This window comes from Nicotiana tabacum, chromosome 9 (genome assembly GCF_000715075.1).
Source record: "Nicotiana tabacum cultivar K326 chromosome 9, ASM71507v2, whole genome shotgun sequence".
Lineage (NCBI taxonomy): Eukaryota > Viridiplantae > Streptophyta > Magnoliopsida > Solanales > Solanaceae > Nicotiana > Nicotiana tabacum.
In genome coordinates, this window is record NC_134088.1 from 117,287,984 (window position 1) to 117,307,376 (window position 19,393).

The window sequence follows — 19,393 nt, forward strand, 5'->3', positions numbered from 1 at the left end:
ACACGGGGGAGATGGAATAGAATGAAAAACAATAGACTTTTTCTTATAGATAAAGATATCTCCTTGTGCTTGTCTTACTTCGTCCTATTCATTTTTTCTGTTCATCATTCTCATTCTCATAGTCAAAATACTTGTATTGTTATCTTTGTATCAAAGGATATGACATATCCTTAGAACCATACATAAATTTAATATTATCCGATTTTTCGGGTAAACAGTTTGGCGCCCACCATGGAGCTAAGGATAACAGTGATTGTTTGATATAAACCTACAGTACACACCAGCTTACAACTTCAAATCAGCAATGGCTTTACCTATCGACCACGAAGTCGGCCATCAAGATGAAACCCACAACTTGGCACCCGGGGCCGGAAGGCCACTCGATAATGGCATTGAGGCTCGAATCGAAGCACCTGAAATTCGAGCCGAAGTACCATTGGATGTCAATTCACAAATAGCTCTAGAGGCGCATCAGCGTTCCGAACCGAAAAGAAGCATTCAGGGCGGTACTCGATCCGTAGCCCGAGACACTCATAACGCGGGGGAAATCGGGGCTAGCTTGCGTATGATCTTTGAGATGCTACAAGCCCAACAAGTAGCGATAGCTCAGTTACAGAGCCAAACTCATATACAGAGCAGGCCGGATTCCAATCCGCTTCGAGAAATCACCCCCAGAACGGAGCCCGCCGTAGTAAAATCAAACGAGCAAGAATCAGGGACCACTCCCGAAATTACTAAATTGCTCGAGGAACTCACAAAACGAGTCGAAGCCAACGAAAAAAGAGTGGAAACATACAATGCCAGGGTCGATCAAATCCCGGGGGAACCACCAATGATAAAAGGGCTTGATTCGAAAAAAATCATACAAAAGCCTTTTCCCTCGAGTGAGGCCCCAAAGCCAATCCCCAAGAAATTTTGTATGCCCGAAATTTCCAAATATAACGTTACGACCAATCCTAACAAACATGTCACCTCTTAAACATGTGCCATCAAAGGTAACGACTTGGAGGACGATGAGATCGAATCCGTGTTGTTGAAAAAGTTCGGGGAGGCCCTCTCGAATGGAGCAATGATCTGGTATCACAATTTACCACCAAATTCCATCAATTCTTTTGCCATGTTAGCAGATTCATTCATAAAGGCACATGCTGGTGCCATAAAGGTTGCAACAAGGAAATCAGACCTCTTCAAAGTAAAGCAAAGGGGTAATGAAATGCTGAGGGAATTTGTATCCCGATTTCAAATGGAACACATGGAATTGCCACCGGTCAGAGATGATTGGGACGTACAAGATTTCATCCAAGGGTTGAACGAACTAAGTTCGACAACATCACGTCGGCTGAAACAAAATTTGATCGAGTATCCAGCAATAACTTGGGCAGATATACACAACCGATATCAATCGAAAATTAGGGTCGAGGATGATCAGTTGGGAGCTCCGTATGAACCCGTGCATCAGAGCAGGACATCTACTAAAAGCCGAAGGGAGATCGACAGAGAACAAAGGTCGAACAGAGACCGATACTAACCGTACGTCGCAGACCAGATGAACAACGGTTCGGCACGTAATACAGTTTGGAAAAATCAAAGGATTGATCGAGGGCAAAATTCTTGGGGACTTATGAGAAAGATAGGCTTTAATAAATATTCTGATCCTATAGAAGCACCTCGATTATCAGAGTATAACTTTAGCGTTGATGCATCCGCCATTATGTCGGCTATCGGCCGTATCAAAGACACTAAATGGCCTCGACCCATGCAGACCGATCCTGCCCAAAGGAATCCCAATCAAATGTGCGAATATCATGGCACCCATGGCCACAGAACGGAAGATTGCAGGAAATTAAGAAAGGAAGTAGCCCGCTTATTTAACAAAGGGCACCTTCGGGAATTTATGAGTGATAGGGTGAAGATTCATTTTAAAAATAGGGATTTTGGCAAGCAAAACGAGCAAGAGGAACCGCAGCACGTCATTCACATGATCATCGGTGGTGTCGATACCCCTCAGGGACCGGCGCTAAAATGCACTAAAACATCGATTATGAGGGAAAAGCGATCTCGGACTCAAGATTACGCACCCGTAGGGACTTTGTCCTTCGACGATGAAGATTCAGAAGAAGTCATCCAACCTCATAATGATGCATTGGTAATATATGTACTCATGAATAAAACTAAAATTAAGCGTGTGTTAATCGACCTAGGTAGCTCGGCCAACATCATCAGATTGAAGGTCGTGGAACAGCTTGGTCTGTAGGACCAGATCGTATCCGCGACTTTGGTTCTAAATGGATTCAATATGGCATGTGAAACCACCAAAGGCGAGATAATCCTACCAATAAACGTGGCCAGAACCATCCAGGAAACAAAGTTTTACGTGATCGAAGGCGATATGAAATACAACGCCCTTTTCGGAAGGCCATGGATCCACAACATGAGAGTTGTACCTTCGACCCTACACCAGGTCCTCAAATTTCCAACATCGAGAGGTGTCAAAACAGTATACGGAGAACAACCGACCGCAAAAGAAATGTTCACCGTCGAGGAAGCGAAATCAATATCCTCGCCTTCGCCGATAAAGGGATCGGGCTCAGAAGGAGAACGGAACACCAAATAGCAATCACAGATGTCGGTTTTGACCCAGCCAGATAACCAGAAGATCGGAGAAGATGATGATCAGAGGATCCCTCGATCCTTCGTGATCCCCGATAATTCTGACGCCACCAAATCAACAATTGAGGAACTGGAGCAAATCATACTAATCGAGCATTAGCCCGAACGAAAGGTATACCTAGGAACGGGGTTGAGCCCCGAACTCAGGAAGAAACTTGTTCGATTTCTTATCGTTAACATTGATTGTTTTACCTGGTCCCATTTAGATATAACAGGGATCCCACAGGAAATAACGATGCATCGGTTAAGCTTGGACCCTAGGTTCAGACCGATGAAGCAAAAAAGAAGACTCCAGTCCGAGGAAAAGATGCATTCATAAAGGATGAGGTAACCAAACTTCTCAAGATAGGGTCCATTCGGGAGGTGAAATATCCCGAATGGTTAGCCAATGTAGTTTTAGTGCCTAAAAAGGGAGCAAACTTAGAATGTGTGTGGACTATAAGGATTTGAACAAAGCATGCCCCAAAGATTCCTTTCCGCTGCCCAATATCAATCGCATGATCGATGCCACGGCCGGCCACGAGATCCTCACTTTTCTCGATGCCTATTCCGGGTATAATCAAATCCAAATGAACCCGGAGGACCAGGAAAAGACTTCGTTTGTCACCAAATATAGAACATATTGCTATAATGTGATGCCCTTCGGACTAAAAAATGCAGAGGCTACTTACCAATGCCTAGTAAATAAAATGTTCGAAGAACAAATAGGTAAATCAATGGAAGTTTATATTGATGACATGCTAGTTAAATCCTTGCGCGCAGAGGACCATTTGACCCATTTGCAGGAAACGTTCGAGATTTTGAGGAAATACAACATGAAGCTCAACCCCAAAAAATGTGCTTTCGGGGTCGGCTCGGGCAAGTTCCTCGGCTTCATGGTGTCAAATCGGGGAATTGAGATTAACCCCAAAAAAATCAAGGCCATCGAAGACATCGCCATCGTGGACAGCGTGAAATCTGTACAAAAGCTAACTGGACGGATTGCAGCCTTAGGCCGATTCATTTCGAGATCATCAGATCGACGTCATAAATTTTTCTCTCTACTAAAAAAGAAGAACGATTTCGCTTGGACACCGGAATGCCAACAAGCATTAGAGGAACTAAAACGATATCTATCAAGCCTCCCACTACTTCACACTCCAAAAATAGACGAAAACATTTGCTTGTACTTGGTAGTATCGGAAGTCGTCGTAAGCAGTGTCCTAGTTCAAGAAGAGCAATGTACGCAATTTCCTGTTTATTATATAAGTCGGACCTTAGGAGAAATAGACAGGTATCTATACCTAGAAAAATTGGCGCTTGCACTGATAAGCGCCTCTAGAAAGTTAAGACCGTACTTTCAATGTCACCCCATATGCGTATTAACCACCTACCCACTTCGTAATATTTTGCACAAGCCCGAACTATCAGGCCGATTGGCTAAATGGGCCGTCAAACTCAGTGGGTACGATATCGAATATCAACCCCGTACGGCCATCAAGTCTCAAATTTCAGCAGACTTCGTAGCCGATTTCACGCCAACCCTCGTACCCGAAGTCGAAAAAGAACTCCTGTTGAAATCGGGTACATCATCGGGGGTATGAACCCTTTTAATGGACGGAGCTTCGAACATAAAAGGGTCCGGACTAGGCATAGTTTTGAAATCACCCATGGGTAACACTATTAGGCAATCTATTAAAACTATAAGGTTGACTAACAATGAGGTCGAGTATGAAGCCATGATTGCAGGTCTCGAGCTAGCTAGAAACTTGGGAGCAGAAGTCATTGAAGCCAATTGTGACTCTTTGCTGGTGGTGAGTCAAGTAAACAAAACCTTCGAAGTCCGAGAAGGTAGAATGCAAAGGTATTTAGACAAACTGTTTTTCACTTTGCACCATTTCAAACAATGGACTATACTGCATGTTCCACGAGAACAGAATAATGAGGCCGATGCGCTTGCGAATTTGGGATCGTCGGTCGAAGTAGATGACTTGAGCTCGGGGACTGTCGTTCAACTTTCGAGATCGGTAATCAAAGACGGTCACGCCAAGATAAATTCTACAAGCTTAACCTGGGATTGGAGAAACAAGTATATTGAATACTTAAAGAGCGGAAAACTCCCATCGGACCCTAAAGATTCCAGGGCCCTACGGACTAGAGCAACTCGATTCACGTTGGCTTCGGACGGAACGCTATATCGAATGACATTCGATGGACCATTGGAAGTATGCTTGGGCCCGGGAGATACCGATTACATCCTACGGAAAGTGCACGAGGGCACTTGTGAGAATCACTCCGGTGCCGATACATTAGTTCAAAAAATAATTAGGGCAAGGTATTATTGGATCAATATGGACAAAGATGCGAAGGAATTTGTTCGAAAATGTGACAAATGTCAAAGGTTTGTGCCAATGATCCATCAACCTGGAGAACAACTTCACTCAGTCCTATCCCTATGGCCGTTCATGAAATGGGGAATGGATATCGTCGGCCCTCTGTCATCGACCTCAGGTAAAGTCAAATTCATTTTATTTATGACTGACTATTTTTCTAAATGGGTTGAAGCACAGACGTTCGAGAAAATAAGAGAGAAAGAAGTTATAGACTTTATTTGGGATCACATCGTATGCCGATTTGGGATACCCGCCGAAATAGTATGCGACAATGGGAAATAATTCGTTGGCAGCAAAGTAACAAAATTCTTCAAAAATCACAAAATAAGAAGGATACTATCAATGCCATACCACCCAGTGGGAACGGACATGCCGAATCAACGAACAAAACTATCATTCAAAACCTAAAGAAGAGGTTGAACGACGCTAAAGGAAAATGAAGGGAAATCCTGCCCGAAGTCCTTTGGGCATATCGGACGACGTCAAAATCCAGTACAGGGGCGACCCCATTCTCCTTAGTATATGGGTCTGAAGCGTTGATACCAGTCGAAGTCGGTGAACCCAGTACCAGATTTCGATTCACGATGGAAGAATCAAATAACGAGGCTATGAATACCAGCCTCGAATTATCAGACGAAAGACGAGAAGCTGCTCTCGTCCAATTGGCCGCCCAAAAGCAGCAGAAGTCCGAACAAGATCTAAGATGGATCTTTCACTTGAAAGCACGCGTTGCACTCTTTTTCCCTTAGACCGGTTTTATCCCAAGTGGGTTTTTCGGCAAGGTTTTTAATGAGGCAACCATTGATCATGCTGCACTTACAACAATATCCGAGGCTTCTTTACAATCGACCTCGAATACTGGGGAGGCATTAGGCCCTCAAATACATTGAGTTCAGATGCAAGAAAGTTATTCGCAACAACAGGGTTCCCATAGGAAATATTATAAGAGCCAATTGGTCAAAACGAACCATGCTCATGTAGATTGGCCCGAACCCGGGCGCAAAACGTGAACACATGTATAATGACTTGCAAAGAAAGTCCTCCCTATTTACCGACGTCCAAGAAAATTCCTCTATTTTTGAGATTTATTGCACAATCAGAATCAAGACAAATTCGACAACTAATAAGCCTACGGGCTACATTACTTCGAGTTCGAAACATTCACTCGACTAATAAGCCTACGAGCTAGTTTGATTTCGAGTTCGAGCAAGCACTCACTCGACCTTTACGCCTACGGGCTACATCACTTCGAGTTCGAAACATTCACTCGACTAATAAGCCTACGGGCTACTTCTATTTTCGAGTTCAAGCAAGCACTCACTCGACCATTATGCCTACGGGCTACGTTACTTCGAGTTCGAAATATTCACTCGACTAATAAGCCTACAGGCTACTTTCATTTCGAGTTCGAGCAAGCACTCACTCGACCATTACGCCTACGAGCTACATTACTTCGAGTTCGAAACATTCACTCGACTAATAAGCCTACAGGTTACTTTGATTTCGAGTTCGAGCAAGCACTCACTCGACCATTACGCCTATGGGCTACATTACTTTAAACTAGAAACATTCGCTCAACCATTACGCCTACGGGCTATATTACGTCGAGTTCGAATCATTCACTTGACGGCCAATAAGCCTATAAGCTGCTTTCATTTTAAGTTTGAGCGAGCATTCACTCGATCATCATGCCTACAAGCTATATTTGTTCAAGTTCGAATCATTGAATCAACTAGAAAGCCTAAGGGCTACATCACTTCAAGTCTGAAAAAACAATCGATCGATCATAGAGACTACGAAGTCAAAACTTGATTAAAGTCTTCACAAAAACAAGTCGACCAAGTTGTATATATACAAAATTGTCTACATGATTGATTGGCGTGATATATACAAAATTGTCTACATGATATACAAAAAAATTAATTAAGAACTAAGCTTCTTGGTCATCCTCAGGGGCGTTCGCTTCTCTGTCGGGCTCTTCCCCGTCCTCGGATCCGCTCTTGCTACCGCCACCATCATCATCATCAGAAGCCAAGGCTTCAGCTTCAGCTTCGAGCTCTTTAGCCTTTTTTATCTCTTCGTTAAGATCGAAACCTCGAGCGTGTATCTCCTCGAGGGTCTCCCTCTGAGACCTACATTTAGCAAGTTCGGCAACCCAATGAGCTCGAGCGTCGGCAGTATCCGCCGCCTCCCGTGCCTCCATCTGAGCAGCCTCGGCATCGGCCCGATACACAGCAATGGACTTATCAGCCATGACTTTCGACGACTCAACCTTCGCCTTGGCCTTAGCAAGACGTGTTTCAAGCTCCTCGATCCTCTTATCCTGAGCCGACCCCTTTTTCTTGATGCTTCGAAGCTGAACATCGGCCGATAGTAATTTGGTCAAAATAGTTTCCTTTTTCGCAGCCAGGCGGTCGATAGTCTCCTTCCACCGATTACATTCAGCTTTGATTTGATCAAATTCTTCCCGAAGTAACCCGATTTTTTCAACCTTTTGCTGCAGCTGAGACAACGAAGGGTTAACTTCCACAGTTGAGTCAGACCCATACTTTAACAGAACGAGGCTCACCTGTTTATAGAGTTCGGCCTCTTCTTCACGAACCTTAGCCAAATCCGCTTGGAGGTCCTTTATAGCCTGATCCTTTTGGCTGCAAAGAAGCCGCAGGGTGTCTCTCTCACCTGAGACCTTTTGAAGCTTGGCCTCACACTGACTAAGATCGACTCGAAACCTACTAATGGCCTGCACAGTGGGGAAAAAACACAAGTCAAGTATGGAAAAGAACAAAGAAACCAAGTGTAAAAAAATCATTACCCGAGTAATGAAACGTTGGGCTTCCTCTAGAAGAAGAGAAGCGTCACCAATATCGGAAGCATCATCGACTCCAGTGAAGCAATCCCGAAAAGGGTCCCCTACACTAGAGCCCCCGCCCATATCGGGGGTCTTCAATTCTCGAGCTTCCTTTAACGCCTCCTCGGAAAAGGTTGGAAGAAAAGGCGAATGACCCACTGTCATAGTCCCGAGCAAATCACTCGGGGTGCTCCGATCAAGACTCAGGATTTCAGGACCGACCCCGACCGGTACAATCGCCATCGGCTCAGGAGCTCTAGCAACCTCGATAGCTTTCGCATATCGGATCACCAAAGCCGAGGCATTATCTTCTTCTTGTTGTTCTCTCAGTCGTTGGACCGAGTCAATCGGAAGGGCAATTGCCTTCCTCCTCACCCTCCGAGTTTTGGGCTTGGGGTCCTATGACCGAGAGGCAGCTCTTCGCTTCTTATCTTTTCCCGGTTTCAGGACCGGGGACTTGGTTTCTTCTTCACCGCTCGAAGGCCTCAAAGCGGCATCCTTGGTTACACCTGTGTGAAAGGAAATCAGTAACAAATAGAACACAAAGAATACTTCGAAGGAAATAAGAAGCAAAACCTTACCATGGTTCTTGGCCTCCCATCTACCTTTAGCCAAATCACGCCAAGCGCGTTCGGCATAAGAGAAAGTCGAGGCTAACTTCTGAATCCAATCCTCGAGGTCAGGTACAGCTTATGGCATCCAAGGTGCAGCTGAATATCGGAGAAAGACATCAGAAAAAATAGGGAAGAGACACGAAAAACAAACAAGAAACACTTACGGTCGAAATTCCATTCCTCGGGGAACGGCATCTTCTCTTCCGGAATAAGGTCACGGGTCCTCACCCAAATATAACGACCCATCCAACCCCGATCTTTGTCTTCGTCGATGCTCGACATCAAAGCCTTCGATGCCCAGCAATGAAGTCTGATTAGTCCTCGAAAGATTTGAGGCCGATACAATCGTATGAGGTGATTCAGAGAAAAATCTAGCCCCCGGCTTTGATAGAGAAGAAGCGAAATAAGATCACTATACGCCATAGAGGGATGAATTTGACCGAGGGTGACCTGATATCTTTTGCAAAAATCAATGATCACCGGGTCGACGGGTCCCAACGTAAAGGGATAAGTGTAAACACTTAAAAACCCCTCCACATGAGTGATGACGTTCTCTTCGGGGGATGGAATCTGCAACACAACCTCGGGACCCCAGTTGCAGTCTTTTCTGACGGCCTCGAGATGACCCTCCGTTATAAAGCACATGTACATCGACACGTGCTCGCATCGACCCGGAACGGATGAAGGATTCTCAACCTTAAAATCGATCTTCAGAGTGCACGGGCCGGGAACATAGTCGTGAATGGACGGCTCCACCGGCGCCTTGTCGCCGGACGTCCGTGAAGAAGAAGCTTTCTCCTTCTGTCCTACAATTTTTAAAGTTTTAGCCATTGATATGAGAGGAATAAAGGCAAAGGAAAGTGAAAAATTGACGTCACCTAAAACTCTGGTGTAGATGGCTCTAAGGCAACGAAACGGAGGGAAAAGATAAGAGAATTTGGAAGAGTGAAGGCGTAAAAGTGGTAAAAGTTAGATGGAAGGGTTATTTATAGGCTCGCATCACGCCGATTCAATATCAGAAATAGCCGACCATCATCTGACAAGCATTAAATACCTTGACTAAATTGATGGGACAGCTATCACATACGTCATAATCGGTCCCTGATAAAATGTCAGCTTGTTGTTCAATCGAACCGTCGAAGATCATGTCGATTCTCACCATATCCTTTATGAGAATCGAGGAGAGTATCTGTATACGGTCAAAATAGATTTCGGCTTTCCTACGTTCGATCGAGATCGAGTGACAAGAAATCGGAGTAGAATTTTGGGAATAAGCTCCGAAGACGGTACAAACGAACCTCGAGTCTGAAGGTTGCTCGAGGAGTCGGCTCGATAATCTTATCAAGCCCGTGACCAAGCTTCGAGGTCGGAAGTGCATCACGCCCACCCCGAAGGTCGAACTCAAGCCAAGACCGGAGGGCCGACCCAGTGATGGGTTCGAGCCAGTATCGAGTTCGAGCCAGTATCGAGCTCACAGACAAGAGCCGTTACAACCGCACCAAGAGAGAAAATCTTGGCGGGAATCGAGGAAGAGACAAATCATCATGGGTTCTCCACTATATGCTTTATTTTATTATTTTATTATAAATAATGTAATGACCCTCTATTATAAAAGGGGGGATCCTTGCAAACACGGGGGAGATGGAATAGATCGAAAAACAATAGACATTTTCTTATAGACAAAGATATCTCCTTGTGCTTGTCTTACTTCGTCCTATTCATTTTTTTCTGTTCATCATTCTCATTCTCATAGTCAAAATACTTGTATTGTTATCTTTGTATCAAAGGATATTACATATCCTTAGAACAATACATAAATTTAACATTATCCGATTTTTCGGATAAACAGAATCAAACAAAAAAAATAGATTGTTTAACCCTTGTAGCGTATTTATTTATTTACTATTTGTGGCGACTTATATAAAGGAACTTAATTTCTCCCTCTTTTTCCACCAAAATTTTTCACTAACAAGACTTAATACTTATTGTTCATTCATTTGACTAACACATGAAATGTCCCGTCTTTTGGATATTTGCGTGAAAAGCCCCTCAAAAGACACATATGACTAGCACATGAGATGTAACATTCATTTTGGTATATCAAATAAACCATTAAAATTTTACCCACCAATATTAATCAACATCAAAAAATATAAAGTAGTGTATTTTATTGTTAATTATGACAGTTATCCGTGGTAGAAAAATAAAATGTCTATATGTATTTTGTGGGGCAATTTTGTTGTCTATATAAATTGAAGTGCTACTCATAACTACAAATTATTCAACTAATTTCGTGTCCTTTAACATTTTGTGAAGTATTTTTATACAATGTGTGGTCTAACCAGCTTCTTGACGAAATATAAAGTAAGGTTGCATATAATAATTCCAATATTTCGAACTTCATAAAGCGGGAGATTAGTGTATCGAACTATCTTTTTTATTGTATGCTCTACACAATTTATAATGTTAAGTTAGTATCATTTGCCTAACTTGTTGAGATGATATATCACTATATAAATATCTACTATAGTAGCATTTTATTCTCAGTGTCACTTCACAATTATGGTCAGCTTTTGCCTTCAACTAGTATTTTCAATAGCAGTAAATCTCATATTTGTTGTAGCAGCTCGCAATCACCCTACTACTAGCCTGTCTTCTTATTTGCCTAAATTTTGGTGGGGGGAGTTATCTAGTAGGTGTGCTGGTGGAATGCTGAACACCATCATTATTATTATTAAAAAGAAGAAAAGACAAACTATTATCCGCTATATCCGTCATCACAACTTCCACACGTGCCCGAATCTTCATCATTGCGACCATTGATTATTCGTCTACCTTCCTCGCATCTCTTGAAACTACCTTCATATGATTTTGAAATTTCTTTGTTGCAATACTTGATGGTAAAGTTGTTTCTTGTCAAAATTTTGTTACTTTTTGTAGCCATAATTGATGTATGTGATGGATTTGAGTAGGACGCTACTTTTTTCTCTTCATTAAGTTAATTATAGGATTTTTATTTTTGGGAAAATGACACTTGTGTAGCCGCTCTCCAAATCATAGTCTAAAAGAAAATATTTTTGTATATATATATATATATATATATATAATTTTTATTTTTATTTTTTTTGTATGTTATAATATACAAAAAAAAATATGCAAATTATATACTTTTACGGCTACTGAATGTAAATAGTTTCGGTCGCGGGTTAAAAGTGATCTTTGCCATCTTCTTTTTGGTGTTCCTTCGAAAGGATTGAAGTGCAAAGTTTAATTAAAGGCCCAAACTATGAAATTCCTCAAAGTCTATAACCTTTCATGGTGGAAATGGCACTAGGTAGTCACTTTTAAGCAAGTTGTTTAAAATATATCCACAATTTACTATATATCTAAAGATTAGCCAATTCACTCAAAGTTCAGGACATGGCGTCCTGGAGTTTAAACCTCAAAGTTCAAACTTCAGGATATCGTATCCTCAAGTTCGAAAATTGTGCCCAGAAATTCGAATCTTATGTCCTGAATTTTAAATTAGCAGTTTTGAAATTCAGGACACTTAGTCCTGAATTTCAAATTAGCACCTCAAAAATTCAAGACACCAAGTCCTGAATTCCAAATTCAGGATACTTAATCCTGATATTTGGGTGAATTGGTTAATCTTTAAATACATTATAAATTGTAGATATATTTTAAATAGCGGGCTTAAAAGTGGCTAATGGTGCACTCCGCCCCCCTTTCATGGCTCCTCATGCATGAACACTTGAACAGTTCTAGCTATATGTGTAGAATTATTAAAACACATTTAAAAATTAAAATAGGATTAATCATAAAGAAAAGAAGAAATTTTTTTACAATCTCCTTCCTACTAAAGCAACACATAACAGTGGTATCACAACTTCAGCTAATATTTTTCGAGTTTTTGGCTAATATTGTCCCTTATCTTTGAGGGTAGGTCTATTTTGGTCCCTCAAATATAGCCCTGAGCATATTTAGTCCCTTAACTATGTTAAAGTGGAGCGCCTTTAGTCTCACTGACACAATGTGTTCAAAAACTAATAATGTTACCCAACTCTGATTCATGAAGCAAATCTTCTGCTCTGAAGCAAAACGTTTCCTCTCCTTTTATTGGATAACGCAAATTATCACTTTAAATTTTATCTAAAAATGAGGAATTAAAGTGATAATTTGCGTTATCCAATAAAAGGAGAGGAAACGTTTTGCTTTAGAGCAGAAGATTTGCTTCATGAATCATAGTTGGGTAACACCATTAGTTTTTGAACATATTGTGTCAAGTGAGACTAAAGGTGCTCCACTTTAGCATACTTAAGGAACTAAATATGCTCAGGGTTATATTTGAAGGACCAAAATAGACATACCCTCAAAGATAAGGGACTTGGTCAAAAACTCAATATTTTTCTGTCACATAATTCTTTTTTGATAAAATAAGCGAAATTTTATATATTGCATCCAGAAGATGCAAGGTGTACAAAAGAGAGTACTTAAAAAAAACAGTCAGCTATAAACAAAAAGGAGCTAAGCAAGAGCTAAAGAGCTGACAAAATAAAAAAAACTTCATATGACAGTCATTAGGAACTAAATTTTTCTGTCACATAAATTATACAACTGCAGAAACTTTTCAAATACAATGGAACACAAATTAAGATACATTTGGATATTTTATAAACTACTAATCTAAACATATTGCTGATATTTTCATAAGAGGCAAAATCATGAATAACACATCAAAAGAAGAAAAAATGAGAAAGTTAGAGCCACCAAAGAATCAATTGAATCTTGATCTTCAAACATTTCTTGTAAAAACCAGCCCTCCTTAGTCTCTCCTCTAATTTGGATGTTCAAATTACCCCTATATAAACCAGTTGAACCATCTTAAATTGCAACGTATCGTCATGCTGGAAGTAGGTTTTCCTCCAATGTATTTGGAGAAGGTACTTTTGGAGCAATAGATTTTTCTGACTTGGAAAAGACAATGAGAATCTGCATCAAAACTAGGACCAAAACCAAGAAAACTGCACAGAATACAACTCCTCCCCAAGAGAATGGACACCACTCGAAAAACTTTATAGCGCTGAAGAAAAGGAAACATGACCAACAGATAACAACCTGCATATCAACAACATAATGTAGTTGTTGTTAGACAGAAGAACAGAATGGAAGCAACAAGCTGTGGCTATTTTATAAATTAGCTCTTTCCTCACCAATAAGGACTTTTTTGGTCTTCCAATATCTTGACATTCTTGATCACCAAATGTACCCGTAACTAGATGTCGGTCCAACAAAGTATCCTATCGTCAGTGAAAAAAAGCATCAATGGGTATATAATAATTAACATGAGTAAGTGAAAGCTAAGAAGGGGGCCTTGGTAAAGTTATTGCCATCTTTCTAAGCGAAAGCTAAGTACTTTTTGACTAATTTACATGCCATACAAGTTCCATAGATTAGCTTGACATTGTTTTCTGTAGAAAGTTTATCTTGTTTGTAATCAGATTCTACAATCAATAAACTAGGTGGCATTGTATCGCATTCTACCTTTACAACAAAAACATCTTTGCACCATTGTGCAATGCCACTTTCATCTTCTGGTAATTCATGCATCAAACGACGTTCAACACGCACATGGACCTACAAAGAAACAAATGTCAAAATCGTCATGAGCAGGAACTCAGTCATATGTCCACAAACTGCAATGTATAGAAAATTTGTTATTGTCAGAAACAACAGCATAACTGCAGCCTCAGTTTTATTCAAGCACCACTTGCCTCAAGTGCGAACAAGAAACATTGAGCATGAAAAGAGGGAATGTTATCCAGATCTTAAGGAGTGAAGAGAGACACAGCAAGGTAGGTGGACAATATAAATGATATCCTAATCAATCTAGGCCCAAAAATTACTGATGAGAGGAGCAATTCCAAACTAATTAGTAAATTTTAAACACGACTTGGACAGCTGCCAAATGTGCAGATTGATGCACAAAATGTGCATCTTTGCAGTCTCAAGCATATACCGGAGAAGTCTTATTTCTCAATAGAGTATACTATACAGTATCGTGTATACTAAAGATATCAGTTTCGGAAAGTAAACAAGTATGTAGGTATTAGCTTACCACAGAAGAACAGCCTCTAAGCATTCTTAGCAATGTCGGTCGAGGCTTATCTTTAGGAATTGCAAGTGTTATATTATAAATTGCTGGAACAAAGGAACGCAAATGGCTTACTGCTGCAACAAAACCCTGAAGAAGAGAATGCGAGCAGATGAATATCGATGGAAAACTCTCTTGATCATATATATATAAAAAAGATGCCATAGTTAACTAGGCTACATGTAAACAATGTTGTCAGTGTTACGACTCATTCCTCTGAAGTTTCAATCTAGGATGAAAGAATGTTAATGTCACCACATTCAAATCAGAAAGATGTTACAAAAGATTATGTCACCTTGGTTCGAGGAATCAAAACATTCCTTGGGATAGGTAATCCTGCAGAAGTAGCATATTCTTGGGCTGCTAAAAGCTTTGTGTGCGTAAAGCGAGTTCCTTCTACAAAAACAGCCAACCAAAAAGGTTGGTGGAAATCATTTAGCTGTTGGAAGCCTGACTGCAGTGGAAGACCGAAAGAAGAAATAAATGCAACAAACAAAAGTAGAAGATTACAATACGAACTGATAAAGGTTCGATAATAGTACCTTCAAGGTGTTTTCATCCTTGGCCCAGCTTCTCTCGAGACTGATATAACCAGAAAACCACATTGACCATCCCAAAACCTGAAAAGTAAATATTTCCTTTACCATTATATTGAGCTTATGAAGATGGATAAAACGCATTCTTCTGCCAACTAGCAGCATTTTTCCCCTACTGCTATAGCACAACGATGAGTTGACTGTATATCAACTCACGAGGTCATTTTACTAGAGATCTGTTAAAATTTTGCCCCAAATATGTCTCTTTGATATCATAACACTTACAACTAAAAATTTGACTGCTATACTTACTGAAATTAAATGTTCGAAAAATGACAAAAAATGGTCTAATATTTCTGTGTCTTTGTAAAGCAATATCTGATGTTGCACTCTTTAACCGAACACTATAAATTTTAAAATTAAAAAAATATAACTTGCATTCAGTTGCAAAATCCAACTTAACAACAACTAGCACCAGGGAACATAACGTAGTGAATAATTCTGAAGGTGTCAGAAGCTTACGGGAAGATATGATAAAGATTTCTTTGCCAAAGCAATTGTGCTACCGAGGCAACCTACTCTCTGTAAATAACCATAAAAGGAAAATATCAAAAAACCATATCCTTCTACAATTCTGCTTCAAGAGGGAATAAGAATAGGTTGTCTTCCCCGAAAGAGCACATGAGAATAAAATCAAGAGATTATAGTGCTACAATCGTACCGATGCTTAGATCGAAAACCCAGTCTCCCAATCTATAAAATAATCATTTACAAATATATCCATCACAGTTCTCCATCTTTACTATTTTGTTTTATTAATTTTTCAACTTTTTATTCTATAGGAACGCTATTCTAAAAGATGAATGAATTGTTCTTGAGCAATGACAACAGCATGAGTAATCATCCCACCACATTGTCCAAGAAGCAAGCAAACCAGAAGAATGATATGCTATGATACGATGTTTCCTAATAAGCAATCCTTGCCATATTATCATTTATCTCACATATGTTTCTTTTCCTTCAATGGAAATTCTCAAAATTAAAGAGAAAATAAAAAAGAACCATTTATGCTTATCAATAGAAAATGGAATATCTTTATCTTTAAAACGCTTCTGAGTTATGTCTCTGTTAACGTGTATATGCTTAAGCAAAGATCATCATTTTATAACATTCTTTTTTATAAGTTGAAATCATTTCATTAATTCCCCAAGATGTATCCCAACATTTTTTAAGCAAATTATCAGAATGATACCTAAATAAACCTCTTCCATCAATCTACTATGCCGCCAACCTGGCTGGCTGGCCCTTCTTGAGTTCTTAATCAAATAACTATGGGGATGATTCAAAGTTTTCTAAGGCAAAGAGAGAAAATGACATGTCAGGGTTTTCTTAAATTAAGAAACGGATGCCTCTAAAAAGAGAGAATTCCGATGCTTCAAGAAAGAAAATTTTTTAAGTTGAAGTAGACAAGCACCTGAGCTATAACCCATCCGACAAGCCAGTCAATGTCACTTCTATGGTTGGAGATTACTAGTGCATGTTCTTTTCCTGAAATCGGTTATTATCAAAGAATCAATAAAGGTTACACATGAAAAAAGAAGATACGGACAACCTTAGTTCGCAAAAGAATTCAGGTAACAAAACTGACAGTTTTCTTACCCATCAAACCATAAGTTTCTTGATCTGTGTATAGCTCAACCTAGCAGGAACCACAAAATACTACATAGTTAGTCTTAAAACACAATAGAAATCAATATGATGGAATGTTTCCAATGCAACCTTTTTCTCGCCTAATCAAGAAATTCTTCTAGAAAACAAAATACTTTTACATGCATAAATAAAAGGAGACAACAATCTCCGTATCACTTTATCACCTATCTCGTTGTTGTCCCAATTGTTATTTCTGCATCTTTTTCTTTTTTCTTTGGGCCGCGGGTTTATCGGAAACAGTCTCTCTACCTTCACAAGGTAGGGGTAAGGTATGCGTACACTCTACCCTCCCCAAACCCTACTATATAAGATTATACTGAGTTTGTTGTTGTTGTAAATAAAAGGAGACAACACCTGCTGCAAAATGGGATGAACTTCTCCTTTTCTTCCTACTACAGACCAGCATATAGTCCTTTTTATCTAATGGAAAAGATTGTATCATATTTTTCTTGAGCTCTTAAAGAAAGCAATAGTGAATGCTCAAAATCGATACCTATGGATATGTTACTTCAAATGTGGAATCTAAGTTATCACATTTATCTAGAAGCACATTTAAGTTATCACCAGGAGCATTGTGATTCTCAATTCCAGTAACTTATTTGGAAAAAAAGAAAAGCAGTAACTCAAATTATGAAATCTAGCACAAAATGCAAACAGTAAGAAATGCATATAAGTAAACAATCATATTTAGTACTAATAGTCTTCAAACACCTTAACATTTGCCCACCAGTCGAAAAGCCATATGAGTTCCAACCATAACAATTCTGTAACTTCTTTATTGATCCTTCTGTACATGTTTTTCGAACAGGGTCGAACTAGAATGAAGAGAAGTGCCTGAAAATAAAAACAAGTTGAAGATTGTAATGGATGAAAGATGTATCGTCACCAAATTACATTAACATGCTATAGCGCCCGATATCAAGGATTCTCTTCATAAGTATACGCCTATATTTTTAGTTAATTACATTTGTTGGTTCACTGATTTTCTGGAAACTACATAAATAGCATAGCAAACTGCAAAGCCACTTTGCAAACTTAAATCAATTTAAATAAAACTCTAAGAAACAGGTTGTCAAATAACCAAAGAAAAAGTTATAATTATATATACAGATAGTAACTAATATTTTTGACAAAAAATGAGCAACTAATCATAACATTGAACAATGATAACCATAAGGTCTCAAATTCAAATCTCAGCGTGAACAAAAAATCATCACTAGGTTATTCTTCCCATATGCCTAAGCCTTGGTGGGTAGAGTTATCATGTACCAGTGCTGGTGGGAGGTCGCAGGTACGCGGTGGAATAGTTGAGGTACACGCAAGTTGCCTCGCACACCACCGTCATAAAAAGATTCATTGAACAATGTGGACATGAAAGGGACAATTCTTTAAAGAAATAAATCAAGAATGTTGAAGCCATAACATGCATAAAACAGCCCAAAACTGCATAAAACAACGTGGGATCTAATCCAAAAACTAATTACATTCCAAAAAAAAAAATTGTTACAATAATAAGGATAAAATGGGTAATACCTGAATGAAGTTGATAATGAGGCCGGATAAAAGGAAGAGAAGACCAATAGGAAGAATAATGGCGGCTGCGATTGCCATTTCTGAGATATTAACCACATCAATTAAAGAATATTGGATATAGAGATTCAAGAAATGGGAGAGAAGTTGGGGGTGGTGGAACAGAAATGTGTACAGTTGGCAATCTGACCGTTTGTACGAATGAATGATTAGTTAAATGGGATTAATTCCCAACTGAATATGATTAAAACTGCGACTGGCGCACGTTGCACTGCTAGCTTTTAAGAATTTAAAACTTTAATATATACACTCCTTAACAGAGGCGGCTCAAACGTGAAGCAACTTCCTCCAAATTTGAGGGGCCCCATTTTTAGAAATAGTAGGCTTATATGATTTTTTGTATGGAAATTTAAATTACTACTTAGAAGAAAATATTGAGTACTATTTGTAATAAATGCGTAATATATAAAGAAATAATTTGATGTAAATATTGATAATAAAATCACAAAGTCTCTTGAAAAATCTTTTAGAGTTGATTAGGTATTATACATAGTAGATCAAGCCATTTTTTCACTTCAATATAGATTTGAATAATTTGAAGCGTATGAAAGTATTTTTGATTTTCTATTTCGTGGTTAAAAATTGAGTCAAGTTGAAGATAATACTCCAGTTGATATATATTCAATCAGATAAAAAAACTTAATTCTTTTTCAAATACTTATATTGCTTATAGAAGAATGTTCACAGTTCATGTAAAAGTTGCCCCACCGATAGAATTTTTTTCAAAACTAAAATTAATAAAATCTTGGCCAAGAACAAGATAAACAATGTCTCAAGAAAGATTAAAAAGATTAGCTATATTATCGTTTGGTAGAGAATTATTAGAAGAAATCGATTATAAAAAATTATTAATAATTTTGCATCTAAAAAAACTAGAAAAATAGATTTCAAATAAAAAT

General features: G+C 39.2%; 1 protein-coding gene across 2 annotated transcripts; it reads right to left on the minus strand.

Annotated features, from left to right (window-relative positions):
- Nucleotides 1-12,738: 12,738 nt before the first annotated feature.
- LOC107802741 (1-acyl-sn-glycerol-3-phosphate acyltransferase PLS1-like) lies at nt 12,739-18,705 on the minus strand. Of its 2 annotated transcripts, XM_016626296.2 has the most exons (11): nt 18,438-18,705; nt 17,616-17,738; nt 16,854-16,893; nt 16,669-16,742; nt 15,717-15,776; nt 15,201-15,278; nt 14,954-15,112; nt 14,623-14,748; nt 14,049-14,141; nt 13,718-13,804; nt 12,739-13,622 (listed from the first exon to the last, which is right to left on the minus strand). In XM_016626296.2, exons 1-11 carry the CDS (start codon nt 18,513-18,515, stop codon nt 13,407-13,409), a joined length of 1,134 nt encoding a protein of 377 aa, XP_016481782.1. In that variant the 5' UTR covers nt 18,516-18,705; the 3' UTR covers nt 12,739-13,406. The 2 variants fall into 2 exon arrangements, with proteins under 2 accessions (XP_016481782.1, XP_075078216.1); XM_075222115.1 differs by lacking the exon at nt 15,717-15,776.
- Nucleotides 18,706-19,393: the final 688 nt, after the last annotated feature.